At 61.1% G+C, this 13,663-nt stretch overlaps 3 protein-coding genes across 3 annotated transcripts; 2 read left to right on the top strand and 1 right to left on the bottom strand.

Moving 5' to 3' along the window:
- Positions 1 to 304: 304 nt before the first annotated feature.
- Positions 305 to 6,260, top strand: AMSG_05513 (uncharacterized protein; the record flags this gene model as incomplete). The annotated part of the gene is made up of 2 exons (XM_013902460.1): positions 305 to 6,212; positions 6,235 to 6,260. 2 exons carry the CDS (start codon positions 305 to 307, stop codon positions 6,258 to 6,260), a joined length of 5,934 nt encoding a protein of 1,977 aa, XP_013757914.1.
- A 971-nt stretch (positions 6,261 to 7,231) lies between these two features.
- On the bottom strand, positions 7,232 to 8,757 carry AMSG_05515 (uncharacterized protein; the record flags this gene model as incomplete). Its single annotated transcript, XM_013902461.1, has 1 exon — positions 7,232 to 8,757. A coding segment is annotated over one exon (1,447 nt), but the record flags the coding sequence as incomplete, so codon positions are not given.
- An 804-nt stretch (positions 8,758 to 9,561) lies between these two features.
- On the top strand, positions 9,562 to 9,972 carry AMSG_05516 (uncharacterized protein; the record flags this gene model as incomplete). The annotated part of the gene is made up of 1 exon (XM_013902462.1): positions 9,562 to 9,972. The coding sequence occupies one exon, from the start codon at positions 9,562 to 9,564 to the stop codon at positions 9,970 to 9,972; it is 411 nt and encodes a 136-aa protein (XP_013757916.1).
- Positions 9,973 to 13,663: the final 3,691 nt, after the last annotated feature.

Raw genomic sequence — 13,663 nt, forward strand, 5'->3', positions numbered from 1 at the left:
TCTGGGACATACTCATTGCCGCCACGTAGCCCCATACTACCAGCCCTACACTACTAGGATGCAGGAATGCCAAACTCACTTTATTGGTGCCCATGTCTGTGCACATGGGTGTACAGGGCCCGCTTGACTGGTGCGACCGGTTCCGGCGAAACGTCACAAACTGCAGCTTCGCGGACAAACACTGTGACGTCGGTACAAACGTCACAGTTGCTGCCACTCGGATCGAGAAAATACAAGCGTCGCAAAGACCAGCCAAGAACAACCGCTTCCGACACGCTTCTCTCAAACTACAGACAGACAAGCTATGCCCGGATTCTTTTCCACGACGGAGGTGAGGCCCGCGAACACGTCCGGCAGCGGTAGCGCTCGGCGGCCTGGTTTGGGCGGCGTCGGCGCGGCGGTCGAGGCGGGGCCGACTCGGACGGCACTCGAAAAGAACCACAGCGACACAACCGTCATTTTTGCTGACAACCTGCTGGCCATCACCTCGGCAGCAGACTCACCGCGTGGCGTCGCCCTCCTGCAGTGTGTCGGCAGCGGCGGCACGATGTACAACGTCAAGCCGCGCATGTGCCTGCTCGGCCAACCAACCCGGGCAAAGGTCTTTGTGGCGACGGAGAACGAGGACTGGGTGTTTGGCCTAGACAGAGCTGAGGCCATTAGGAACATTACTTCCCGCCTCGGTCTCCACGATGCGGTGGCGGAGGATCTGTACGAAAAGCGGGAGTTCGACCAGTCGTACGAGAGCCACGACGCAGCGTGGAAGGCCATCAACGGCAGTCGGGGCGCAACCACCATTGTCCTCCGCAACGCGCTTCTCTCGCGCCGCCAGGGAACAGTTGTCTCGTACAACCGCAATGCATCCAACTCGAGCTCGTGGACCATCCATCTTGTTGCTGCTCACGGCATCGATGCTGATCGTCGGCTGGCTCGGCCGGGCCTCCTCGGCCTCCTCACCGTCGGCGCCGTTCTCTCGCTGCACATCAACAGCGAGCTCGGCAACCTGCTCTGGTGCATTGCTTTCAGCGGCGCAGCCAGCGCTGGCATTGCGGGCTACGCCAGCCCGACCATTATCCCCTCCAGCAAGTCCCCGGAAGAGCGGGCCAAGTTCATCCGCATAGCCCGTATGCTCCCCGACGCCGACTGGGACGCCGTCCACACCGCTGTTGCCGAGATCGGCTCAAGCATCCTCGACAAGCGTCCGTTGCCCGGATTTGTCACCAACTCTGCCGAGCTGAAGTCGGCGGTGGACAACTCGACCGCGAGGCAGGCGCCCCTCACCGCCGAGCTCCACGCCCTTTTTGCCGACCAGCGGTGGCAGCTCCTCAACCGGCTGGTCAACGCTGAGCAGTCACGAGCGCTGGCAAAGGAGCTTGAGGCCATCGCGTTGCCTGCGGATGACCATCACGAGCACCGATCGACAACTGGACGGGTCGAGACCCTGTTTCTAGCGCCAAAGACGACGGCGGTGTTTGCACCCGTATCAAGCCCGGACCTCATCGGACTGCTGCTCAACGAGGACTTGGCCGGCGGCGACGCCAAGAAGGACGAGTCTGCGCTCAGCATGGTCGAGTGGATTGAGAAGGTAATCTCTCTTCCGCTCACGCATCACGGGCTCATCCAGTGGATCTTGGGCGTGGCGGCGGGCGGCGGGAGGCGCGACATGGAAGCGTTCGAGGCCATGGACGAGCTGACGGTGGTGGAGAAGATCGCAACGTTCTGCCTTGCGCAGCAGTGTCCGAATGCGATGACCGCCGATGTGCTCCGCGGCACGTTCAAGCTTCCTCCGCAGATTGAGGCCTTTGCCTTTCGGGTCAACGGACAGTACGGCATCCATGTGATCTCATCACTCAAGCACTCGACGATGCGCGAGCTCGGGTTTCCGATGGTGGAAGTGGACGTGAGCTGGCTGGTGGCGAGCTCGTTCCAGGATCAGGAGCTGTACTCGGAGATTGTGCGGCACTTTAGCCCCGAGACCCTCTTTGTCTACGTCCGTGGGCTGGAGAGCATCCCGGACCGGACCGTCAAGTGGCTCGCCGAGTACACTCGACGGGCGATCTTCCACTACGTGATGCTGGAGGATACGGTGACGGTGTTCAACCACTGCGAAGACCGCGACCGTATGTGCACTCGTCACGCCATTCCGCGCTCGCTCGCCGAGGAGCGACTGGTGCCCACGAGCACGGCAGCCAAGCGAGTCCTTGCTCTCGTCCCCTACACGCCGATTGACTCGGCAGCGGCGGGCATCAGCCACATCCGCGGCGCTGAGATGTCGTTCAACTCTGCGCTCAACGCAACGTGGGAGGGCGAGCTGGCAAAGATGCTGCAGCCAAACTCGGGTGTTAACGTGGCGGTTGTGATCTCGTCACCCGGAGCCGGCAAGACGTACACGGTGACGGTGATGCGCAAGAAACGAGGGGCGGCAGTGGTGCCGATCATCGACGCGTCGTCGCCGGACTTGGTCAGGGTCTCGCTCAAGAGCTGGCTCGACAACCATCTCGGCGACACGGCGGAGATCCTCATTGTCGACGAGTACCATCGGCTCGACGAGTATCAGAAGGCCAGTCTCTTTGATTGGATCCATCTCACCCTCCTCGCCCAGCCGCACCTCAAGGTGGTCATGATTGGCAACCGGCATTCAGCCTACGACGATCGGCTCATCGAAGACTTTTCTGCTGCCAGCAAGATGACCACCGAGCTCCTCTGGTGCCGACTGAGCATCGCCAAGGCCGTGACTGGCATTACGCCGGCCATCAACTCGCACAAGCAGGGCATCTTTCTCACCATCTACTTTACCGCCGCGCGCAACCTCTTTGGCGACGAGGCTATCTCGCTCCGCAACCGGTCGGATCTCCTCGCCATGGCGGCTCAGCCGACCATCTCCGTCTCGAACCTCGCTGCGCTCGTCCTCGACAAGATGCCGACCATCGGCGAGTGTTTTGCCGCCCTCTTTGCCTGCGAAGTCGTCGAGCTCACCGAGCGTGTGGTGCTTGACATGGACAAGCGCGGCGCATCGTCGACGCCTGGCGAGTACGACATGTACGCCGCCGAGGTTCGCAAGATGGCGCTGAGCGAGTGGATCCCGAGGCGCGGGAACGAAAAGCCCGAGGCACTTTTGGTGGGTGCTGCGGTGCTCTCGAGCGATACGCTGAGCTACCCCGAGCTGAAGGTTGCGTCGCGATCGGAGCTCCATCCGGGCGGGTTGCTGATGGCGTGGGCCAAGATGACGTGCGATGAGGCGGATTCGATAGCGGCCAAAGTGTTCAAGTACGACTCGGTGCTGCGGATGAAGCTCGTGGAGCAGGTCGGCTTCCCGCTGGTCGAGGGCGTGGGCCTCGAGTCGACGATGGGCCCCGAGTGCGAGACGCTGACCTTGGTGGGTGACTACACCGATCTGCCGTTCATGATCGACAACCTTGCTCGCGGCCACACCTTTGATTGGCCCGGGCAGGTCAAGCCGGTGTGGCAGCGACACTACGTCCAGTCGGCCGAGGCGTTTAATGAGCTTCTCTCGGTTGCTCCGCGCCCGAACCTTGTCCTCGACGCGATCGATTCCCAAAACCTGGCCAACTTGCTGCAGACGTACCCGGATCCGGCGTTTGCCCACCGCGTGGCCAAGAACCTCACCGCTCACCAGTTTAGCACGGTCATTGCGGGCCTCAGCGAGACTGACGCGCACTTGATCCCAACCTGGATGCACGAGGCAAAGTGCCACGCCAGCTGGGTGCTCGTCGTCGACGTGTGGGCCCGGGACGGCGGTGATGCCAAAATCGAAGAGCTCTTGGCCGACATTAGCCTCTCGCTCGGGGTTATTCTCATGTGGGCGGCCGAGAACGCCGCGCCATTTGCACGCGTTGGCTCGCTGGCCGAGGCTGAGGCTTGCGAGGCCAAGCTCATCAGCTCACTTGTTCAGCTTGTCCACTCACTCTTTTCCGACTCGCCGGCGAGCGATGGCGATGTCATGACACCGCCGTTTGTGGCGCTTTTCCGATCGTGCTTTGCCCCGCTGCTGGGCGAAGTTCTGACTTGCCTCGCCGAGGAGGGGGCATCTGAGAAGGCAGCGGCTCTTGCGCTTGTCTGCGCCAACGGCGAGTACCCGACCCCAGAGACATGGCCGTCGGCGGTCAAGATCATTGGGCGGATGCTGCACAACAACGCGCTCCCGCAGGACTCGGAGCTCGAGGTGCAAGGTGTGCTTGATCTGCTCATTGATGACAGCGGGGCATGGCCGTCACTGGTGCTTGCGGGCGCTGAACAGATGAGCAAGAGCATAGCCGCGATGGCAATCCAGCTCATCGGCAGAGTGCTCAAGATGCAGAGTCTGCCGCGAGTGTGGCAGATCGCATTCTGCCGCGGCGGCGAGCTGGTCAAGAAGGCGATGGGTGAGACAAGCATGCCAGATTTGCGGCGGCGACTGGATTCTGCCATCAAGGAGCTCCCGGCAGCGGCCATCGATATTGGCAAGCACAAGCTTGAGGAGGAGATCGTGGGCCTCAAGGCTCGGCACGTTGAGGCAGCAAGGATGCGGATGCAGCGGCGGAGAGATGTGGTCGAGTCGGCGTCCGCCATCTCATACCAGGCGCAGATGAAGTACATGGATCGGGCGGGGCTAAGCTCGAGCGACAAGGGCCATCGGCGGATCACGCAGTTCTACAACAACTACGCCTTGGCCGAGCCGTCCGAGTGGCCAGACGAAGAAGCCAAGGCGTGCAAGAACCCAGCGGATGCCAAGTTTGACCTCGGCCGCCCGGGCGCCTTTGTTGGCCGACGCATTGTGCTCGGCGTCTTCCTCCGCCGCACGCTAGCCAGCGGCGCCAGCTTTGAAGAAGATCTCGCCTTGTTCAAGATCGCTCTGGAGGCCAAGGGCTTTGTCTACGAAGTCATCCATGATGAAAACGTGTTCGCCGACCGCCTCCTGGGCGGGAACGTCGACGAGGCGTGGCTCATCTCGGGCTCGGCGAACAACGTGTACAAGAAGTATCCGACCGAGGACGGGCGGTCGGCGATGTGGACCAAGCTGGCACATGCGTGCCTCGTGCACCATCTAGCAGGCAAGGGGCTGTATCTTGGCGCCGATGAAGATCCATACTTGGCGCACGCCAACGTGGTGCTCTCAGCGCTCTATGCCACCGCTGATGTGGCCGGATCAAGCAGCGGCGCGCGCGCGGTGCCTTACTTTGCTGGAAACGACCCAGGCCAAGCCATTCTTGAGCCCAAGGGGACGCCCGGTAAGGACGACGATGCCACGTTTAGCACGGGTCTCTTCCTCACCACGGGCCTGCAGCAGATCTTCGAGGGTGTGACGGTCTCATCAGTGCTTGGCCTCTCGGGCGTGAGTGCCGTGCTCCACCCAAAGCTGACGCCCAAGAACACGATCGCCTGCCGCGAGAGCCACAGGATCAGGGACGGGATACACGGGCGCATCTTTATGGACGGCGGGTACACCAAGCTGCTGAACGGCGAGTTTAAGGAGGCTGGAACGGAGCGGATGGTCGGTAACGTGGCAGTTTGGCTGCTCAACATCGACCCTGTGGTCAAGCTCAACAAGAAGCACGGGTTCCGGCTGCGACCTGTTTTGGATGACGGCGCGCGGGCCGAGTGGGAGGCAGTGATGGAGAAGGCGAAGCAAGTTGCCGATGCGCGGATGGCGACGTGGGTTCTCGAGGCGCCCGTGCCGAAGGTTGTTCCGGTCGACATCGTCTTTTCTATCGACGCCTCCTCCTCGATGAGGGGTTCCGGGCTGGCTGCAGTCACCTCCTGGGCCAAGAACTTTGTCGATCGACACAGCCGCCGCTTTGATGTGGGCGAGAAGAAGCCGCGCGGGGCGGTGCCGCGCTTTGCCATCGTCACCTTTGCCGGCCCTAATGGTATGCACTCGAAGCGGATCTCAGGCTTTGACGACTCGACGAAAACGATCAAGACGAAGCTAGACTCGCTCAAGGCTAGCGGCATGACCAGCTACAGGACGGGTCTTGGGCTCGCCCACGAAGTCATTGCGGAGGACGCGTCCAACGACGGACGGCGGGCGTATGCAGTGGTCTTCCTCACGGATGGGCAGCCGTCCCATTGGGATACCGAGATGGAAAGCGTCCACTTGATCCGCACCGAGCTTGAGACGCAATTCAGCGCCAAGATTGTGACGGTCTCGATGGAGATCGCGGCAGATGCCAAGGCGATCGTGCATGAGCGGCTGACGCACGTGGCTTCGCTCCGTGAGGGGGCAACGGTGGGCAGCACGAACTTGGACGACTACTTGGTGATCGACACCACGTTTGCGGACATGGGCGACGAGTTTGCATCGCAGGTCATGAACCTGGTTGCACCGGACGACGCTCGCGCTTTGCCCGGGTCGAGTGGAGGCGAGTGAGTTTGCGGGCGATGGCTCCGAGGGCGCGGGCAAAGCGGGTGGCGTAAAAGAGCGATGGATCGATGGTCTCCTCGCGCCACGTGAGGATCTTGACGACGGCGGCCGATGTGAGCGCAGTAAGAAAGTAGCGGGCGCCCTTGTGTCCAGCGTATAGATGGCCGAGGCTCTCGTCGACAGCCCAAGAGATGAGAACGGGCGCGGTGATCGTGGCGAGGACGGATGGCGGCGGAGCGACAGGATGGACGACAACAACGGCATCGACTGTGCGCGGGGCGGCTGCAGCGTACTCGAGGGCGGTCCGGCCGCCGACAGATCGGCCGCCGAGAACGAGCCAGGCGCGCGGTGTCAGGGCGTCGAGGACTGTGTCGAGGACGGTGGCGACGGCGTGGGTCGAGCGGAAAGCGCGGCGTGAACCAGACGACGCGCCGTAGCCGGGCATGTCGACCATGACGACAGAAGCGTTGTGGATGAGAGGGAGACTCGCCCATGCCTTCCAGGATGAGCCCCGACCGTCGCCGTGGAGCAGCAGGACGAGCCCGGCATTGTGGGCAGTGTCCGGCGCGGGCAGACGGACGAGATGGATGTCGCCGTGAGCAGTGGCCACAAAGGCACAATCGCGGACGGGGTCGTCGTCTAAGGGAAGCCAGGTGAGAGCAGACATGACAGATGGAGGAAAAGGCAGTGATGATGGTGCACCGGAGGGAGGGAGCGGGTTTTAGGGCAAGGAGGAGTTGTCGGAAGGAATGGGAAGGAATTCCGGATTTGGTGTGATGCGCGCGCCGGCAATGTGCGAGATAGCCATCCTCGCTTGCCGGGACAATATCTGTCACCATGCAGTCCTCGCCTCGGCCTACATCATGACGATTGTGTAGACGGGGACACAGCGTTCATTGTAGAGATCGACCAGCAGTGGCACGGGCAAATGCTCGAGCACGGACATGGCCTACAGCTCAAGATCACCAGGGCCATCGGCGGCAAAGACCTTGTTGTCGGCAACGTCAGGCATTTCGTCGAGGTTGGGAGGCGCGGCAGCGACCGAGGCCGAGGACTCGGACGGCTCGAGCTCGTAGAACTCAACTAGATCGTCGAGGACCGGGAAGACGACGCTCCGGGTCGCCGCCATCTCAACATACTCACCAGCAACGACCCTCAGAATAAGATCCGAAGTACAGACGTTGGTGAGGAATGCATTGGCCAGCGACTGGAAGAGCATGGCAAAGATCTTGAGCAGGTCAAACTTGTACGACGCCGCTGCGTCACCGATGATCTCCAGGAGCTGGAAGAGGCGATCATTGAGGATGAAGAAGAGCAGGATGAAGATGAAGGCCATACAGTAGCATGCCTTTTGGGCTCGAGAGACCCGCTTCATGATCTTGGCATGAGTCTCGTGGTCGAGCGCGTGGATGAGCCTGCGCCCAAGAATGAGAAATACGGCTTCAGAGAGGACGACAAATAGCAGGGCCAGCGCCATCCACACATCGCCGATGGTCTGGTACGCCGACGACGAGAGTGTGTACATGAGCGGGACAAAGAGAATCGGCTTAGACATGGCCAGAAAGCCCGGCAGCGGATGCCATGGCAGAGCAGCCTTGACAATCAAGGCGCCCTTCTGGATGCCCGGGAAGAGTGAGATGACCACCGGTGCGAGTGTGATGAGCGACCGGACGCCGTAGCCGGCGCCGACCACTGTCTCGATGTTGACCAGAATCAGATCGTAGAGGTCATTGCAGTTCTTGGGACAGTCCGAGTCCTCCAGCGAGACCAGCTCAGCGCACCGATAGCCCTCGTCGCTGGCCTTGGCCGACACGCACAGCGCCGTCACCACGTCCTTGGTCACGCCCTCCTTGGCAAACGCATCCGCAATGTCCACAAGCCGGCGATACGGCACAAGCTGGAGCAGGAACGGCAGCGAGAAGGTCATGAGCCAGCAGATCCGCAGCAGCTTGTTCGGCACATCGCGATTCTTCCACTTGAACAGGGCCACACACATGAGCAGCCACGAGACGACCAGCACCACCAACTTGATGATGACAATCGCCAGTTCGGTGTTGTACACCGTCTCGAAAATCCGCTTCATGGACTTTTCGGCTTCATCGCGATCCTGACGCGGCTGATCGAGCGAGAGCACCAGCGAGGTACTCACCAGAATCATGGCCACAAAGAAGCACAGAACCAACAGCAGAATGTTCGAATGCCGCCAAAGGACAAATGACAGCGAAGCTTTTCCGTTTTCGTGGTCAGCGACATAGCCCATCTCCGACTCAAAGGCCGGCATAGCTTCCCATGAGCCGCAGCAAGCACGCGCAAGGTGCGAGTGCGGCAAACCTTTCTTCTTTCCGTGTTCCACAGCCATCGCTTCCGGACACACGTTGGAGACAAGTGGATGTAAGCTTCAGTGTCAACGCTGTGCCCCCGCACGTCTCTCCGGTGTCACCCGCGCCTCACCAACCCACGCTGTCAGTGCGGGACTGAACCACAACGGAACAAAGTGTTGCGATTGTGCGGACTTTCAACCTAGGCTGACCATGCACCGACCATGCACCTATAGTTAGTATTTGCAGATCACCTTCTGCCCCGATAGTGGTTAGTGTGGGCCGGTAAGCGCTTGTGCGTGGTCACTATGTGTTGTTCCTGCTTGCTTGCTGATGCTGATGATGCTGATGCTGTTGTCGTCCGCGCCCGTCCGCATTCAACCAAAACTCGGCCGACGATAGCATGCCTACGATCTCCAGCGCCACAAGGAACTATCGCGACGCGAACCTGTTGGATTGGCATCATGGAGATCATTGTCATGGTGGATGTCGGCGAGCGTTTGGAGTCGCGTTGCATGGCGGCAGGGACAGGACGGCCAACTGCAGGCGAGTGCGACAATGCGAGGTCAGCCTCTGCCCGGAGTGTGGCTCGTGCGTATTGTCATCGTGGCGGGCTGGTAAACGCTTGTGCGTGGTCGCTTCGGGTTGTTGATGCTTGCTGATGCTTGCTGATGTTTGCTTACGTGCTGATGCTGATGCTGCTGCTGCTGCTGCTATCGTCGTCGGCGTGGTGTGACCGACTGCAGACGCGACATATGACTGGCGGCATGCGACAGGAGACCGAGGACAGGTAATACGCAACCGACAACAGGCTAGCAAGCAGACACCGCACTCGACTGTGCCATACGCACCCTACCACAACAGAGCATAGTCTACAAAGACATGGCCATGGAGCTTGACGGTGGGTCGGAGAAGGCGGTGAACAAGTGCGCGGGCAAGGTGAGCCAGTATGTGACGGTCTTGGCCAACGAGCCGTCGTTAGGATTGATGAGAGTGAACGAGCACATCGCCAAGGCGACTCCAGAGCTGTTGGACAGGATGGAGAACGTTGATGGAGCTACAGATGGCATTGCTGCTGGAGTTGTCGACATTGAGTATGCAGGAGAGGCTGTCGAGACGCTGCTGGCGTCGGCGACCGTCTTCGACTCCATCTCGGGCTACATCTCCAGCGCGGCAGGAGCAACAGCGTCGATACTCTCCGAGCAAAAGGCAAGGAAGAAGCGCGGCGAAAAGGGCGGGCTGCCTGTGGCCCTTCCAAGCGAGCCGTATGTGCCGCGGGCGGAGCGATCGTGAACTGCTCACGTTGCAGACCGCGCCGCGCTCAACAAGGCAATGCAAGGCGGATGCGCTACGTTGAGCCGGAGTCTTTCAGCGACATCATGCCCAACTTGCCCGAGGGCCCCTGCGCGCTTGCCACCGCAGCCGAGAAGTGGGACGCGCTGACAGCCATTAGCAGTGGTGGGAAGCGAAAGCACGAGCGAGAAGATGCGGGCCAAACGTCAAGAAGATGAAGCAGGCTAAACAGCCAAAAGTGCAGGCCGGGTTGTGGATGGATGGGCTGTGATGCTAGCTGGGGCAGGCGGGTGGCGGAACTGTAGCGACCCTGAGTCTGGCATTCCAGCTGGAGCGAGCGTGCTGGGCAACAGCGGCAGGCTGGATGGCCACGTCCCGTGGTTCCGCTACTGGATCAACCAAGCATCTATGGTCTGCAGGCCGATACCAGGCGCGGCCTGTTTGCGGCGCGGAGTATGGGTTCGGCCATGCTGACCCCGCATGGGCCTGGTCAGCAGCTAATCGTCATCGCGGAGGAGCGGTAGAAGCGGGCTCGTCGCCATATTCTCGCGGCGCGAGTTCGAGGCGCCCGTCCCGCCGTCCGCAGCATGCCACACCCGGATCATCTTGTCCCACGACCACGAATTCAGGACAGACAGCTGGCCATTCGCACTCGACAGCGCAATCACACCGTGCACACCAATGCTGGTGCCTGGTTGGTGGCAGGATATACCACCGCGCAGTCATCAAGCTCCTTATCGCCCGGCAGCACAGGCAAGGTTTGCGACTGTGACCCGTTCCACGATGCAATAGGCAGCAGCGCAGGTAGAAGTTGTGCCGCCAACAGAGATGCCGGCGCCTGCTCGTCAAACTCGTCTCCGGGACCGAGATCATAAGTTGCGACACATGCAAGCTCAACGTCGACTTCTCCCGCTGTCGAGGCGCCCCGCTGCGTCAAGCACGGCGCGCGTTCCGGTCGAGTGCGGCGCGGTCGAGCGCAGCGCCAACGGCTGCGTCGAGCAGCGCCTCCTCTTCGACGCAGGGCTCTGTTGCGCGCACAAGCCAGGGGATTTGGGAAAAGCGCATTCAGCGCGCCGCCGCGACGCGCGAGGCCTTGCTCGAGATCGTGGGTAACACAATGACGAGCCGGTAAATCCGTCCGCCAGCCTCGACGCATTCAGGAGCGCCACCGAGCCTCCCCACCGCGCCCTATCATGAGCTGGTAGTCAACATCTTGTGCCACGTCGGATGGGCGCCCTTACTATTGAACACCGCCACCCTCACTTCGCCGCCCACGAGTACATACTCTGGTACCGCGATGTGCCAGCAGCCCCGCCCGCCCAGCGCCGCCACCCGCCCGCACTTCAAACGCGCGAAGAGGTTGTGATGGGCAAGGCCGGAGGAGGGAGGGGAGGAGTGGGTTGGAGGGCAAACTAGTAGTCATTGTCATTACTGTGGCTATCTCTATGCATCGTCTCCAATGCCCTGTAGATAGCTAGCTTGCTCTCGGTGGTGCCGGCGGTGGTCGGTGGGCGGCGGGCGGCGGTCAGCGGCGAGCAGCCGGCGGTCGGCAGCGATGCTGTTGACGGGCTGGCGTCGGCTGATGTGCGTATCAGGGCAAGTGAAGTGGATCGGTATGTTTGCAGGTATGGTACGTATGTGTGGTGTGGATGTGGTGATTGTGGATGGAGATGGTGGGGAGTGGGGGTCGGAGATGGGCCCGGGGCGGGGTGGTCAGCAGCATCGAAGGGACACAGGGCCAACAGCTTAGGCCCGAGCCGGCGGAACTCGGATTCTGGAATACTGCAGTTGTAGATTGGAGACTGTGCCTGGGGTAGTGTGGGCGTGTAGTAGAGTAGTAGTCAAATCAGATTGGTCATATCTTGCAATGGGGTTAGTGGGGGGCGTGTGCGGGGTCGAGCGGACGAGGGCGTGCTCAACCACCTAGGGAGAACAAGTCGACGCGAAAGTGAGCCGAGGTGGATGAGTATCGATGACAGCGATATTGATACTGGTGATAGTACGCGGTGAGTGATGACCTTGGGCGTGGTCGTGGATGGCGTACCTGGTGGTGGGAAGGAGCTAGGTGGTCATGAAGGTGGGCCTGATCGGGCGAGCGGGCGGCGGCTGGCGGCTGGTGGTCGGCGAGGAGGGGACAGCTGAGGGGGCTGGGTCGGGGCTGGGTGGCTTGACATTGCTGTTGGTTGGAGATTGGGCAGAAAGGTATTTGGTGGTTGACGGATGGCAGTGTCGGGGTCGGGGGATGAGGATGGGGGTGACGTAGAGCGGGGAGAGGAGGAGGAGGAGGAAGAGGAAGCCGAGTGCGCGATGGGATGGTGGTGAGGATGGCCATGGCATGGGGGTGGGAGTTGTGGCTGGGATGGAAGTGATGGTGGTGAGTTAGGGGGTGAGGGTGGTGGTTGGGGTGACGGGTGGTAATGAGTATGGTAGGGGGGATGAGGGGGGTCGTGATGTGGGAGGCGGGACGGGCGAAGTGATAGTGGGTATGGCGATTGGGCTTGAGCATTGATGAAGGTGAGTATGATACGGCTGATGGGTGTGTGTGGGGTGTGGTTGATGAGGGTGGAGGGGCTTGGGCGGCAAGTGTGAGGAGGGCGGACGGATTGGATTGAGATGGACGTCGATGGAGACGATGGCTTGGGATTGGACAGGGAGGCAGACCACTGCACTGTAGTCCACCACTGCATTGCCTATCGCTTGCCCTTGCCCCCTCTTGTTCTTCCTTGTCTTGGCCAGCCCGGTGTCTTCGTCGTCTGGCTCGGTGATCGGCAGCAGGGGCGGCGGGCGATGAGCAGGCCGGCGCGGGCTGTGATGGGCAAGGCCGGAGTAGGGAGTGGAGAAGTGGATTGGAAAGCAGACTGTTAGTCATTGCTATTGATGTGGCTATCCGTATGCATCGTCTCCAATGTCCTGTCGATGGCTAGCTTGATCTCGGTGGTGCCGGCGGTGGTCGGTCGGCGGCGGGCGGCGGTCAGCGGCGAGCAGCTGGCGGTCGGCAGCGATGCTGTTGACGGGATGGCGTCGGCTGATGTGAATATCGGCGGGCAGGGATTGGATGGATGAGGTTGCAGGGATAGTGGGTAGGTGTGGTGTGGGTGTGGTGGTTGTGGGTGAAGATGGTGGGGAGTGAGGGTCGGATATGGGCCCGGGGCAGGGGGGTGAGCACCTTCGAAGGGACACAGGGCCAACAACTTGGGCCTTAGCTGGCAGAACTCGGATTCTGGAATACTACAGCTATGGATTGGAGACTGTGCAAGGGGGTAGTGTGGGCGTGTAGTAGGGTGGTAGTGAAATCAGATTGGGCATATATTGCAATGAGATTGGTGGGGGGCATGTGCGGGGTCGGGCGGTCGAGGACGTGCTCAACCACCTAGGCAAAACAAGCCGACGCGAAAGTGAGCCGAGGTCGATGGGTATCGATGACGGCGATATTGATACTGGTGATAGTATGGGGCGAGTGATGATCTTGGGCGTGGTTGTGGGTTGTGTAGCTGGTAGTGGGAAGGAGCTAGGTGGTGGTGAAGGTGGGCTGATCGGGCGAGCGGGCGACGGCTGGTGGCTGGTGGTCAGCGAGGCGGGGACAGCTGAGGGGGATGGGACGAGGCTGGGAGGCTTGAGAATGCTGTTGGTTGGTGGATGGGCAGTGTGGCTGGTGATGGTTGAGGGGTATGGGTGTCGAGGTCGGGAATGA

The sequence above is a fragment of the Thecamonas trahens genome, assembly GCF_000142905.1.
Source record: "Thecamonas trahens ATCC 50062 unplaced genomic scaffold supercont1.23, whole genome shotgun sequence".
In the NCBI taxonomy this organism is placed as follows: domain Eukaryota; order Apusomonadida; family Apusomonadidae; genus Thecamonas; species Thecamonas trahens.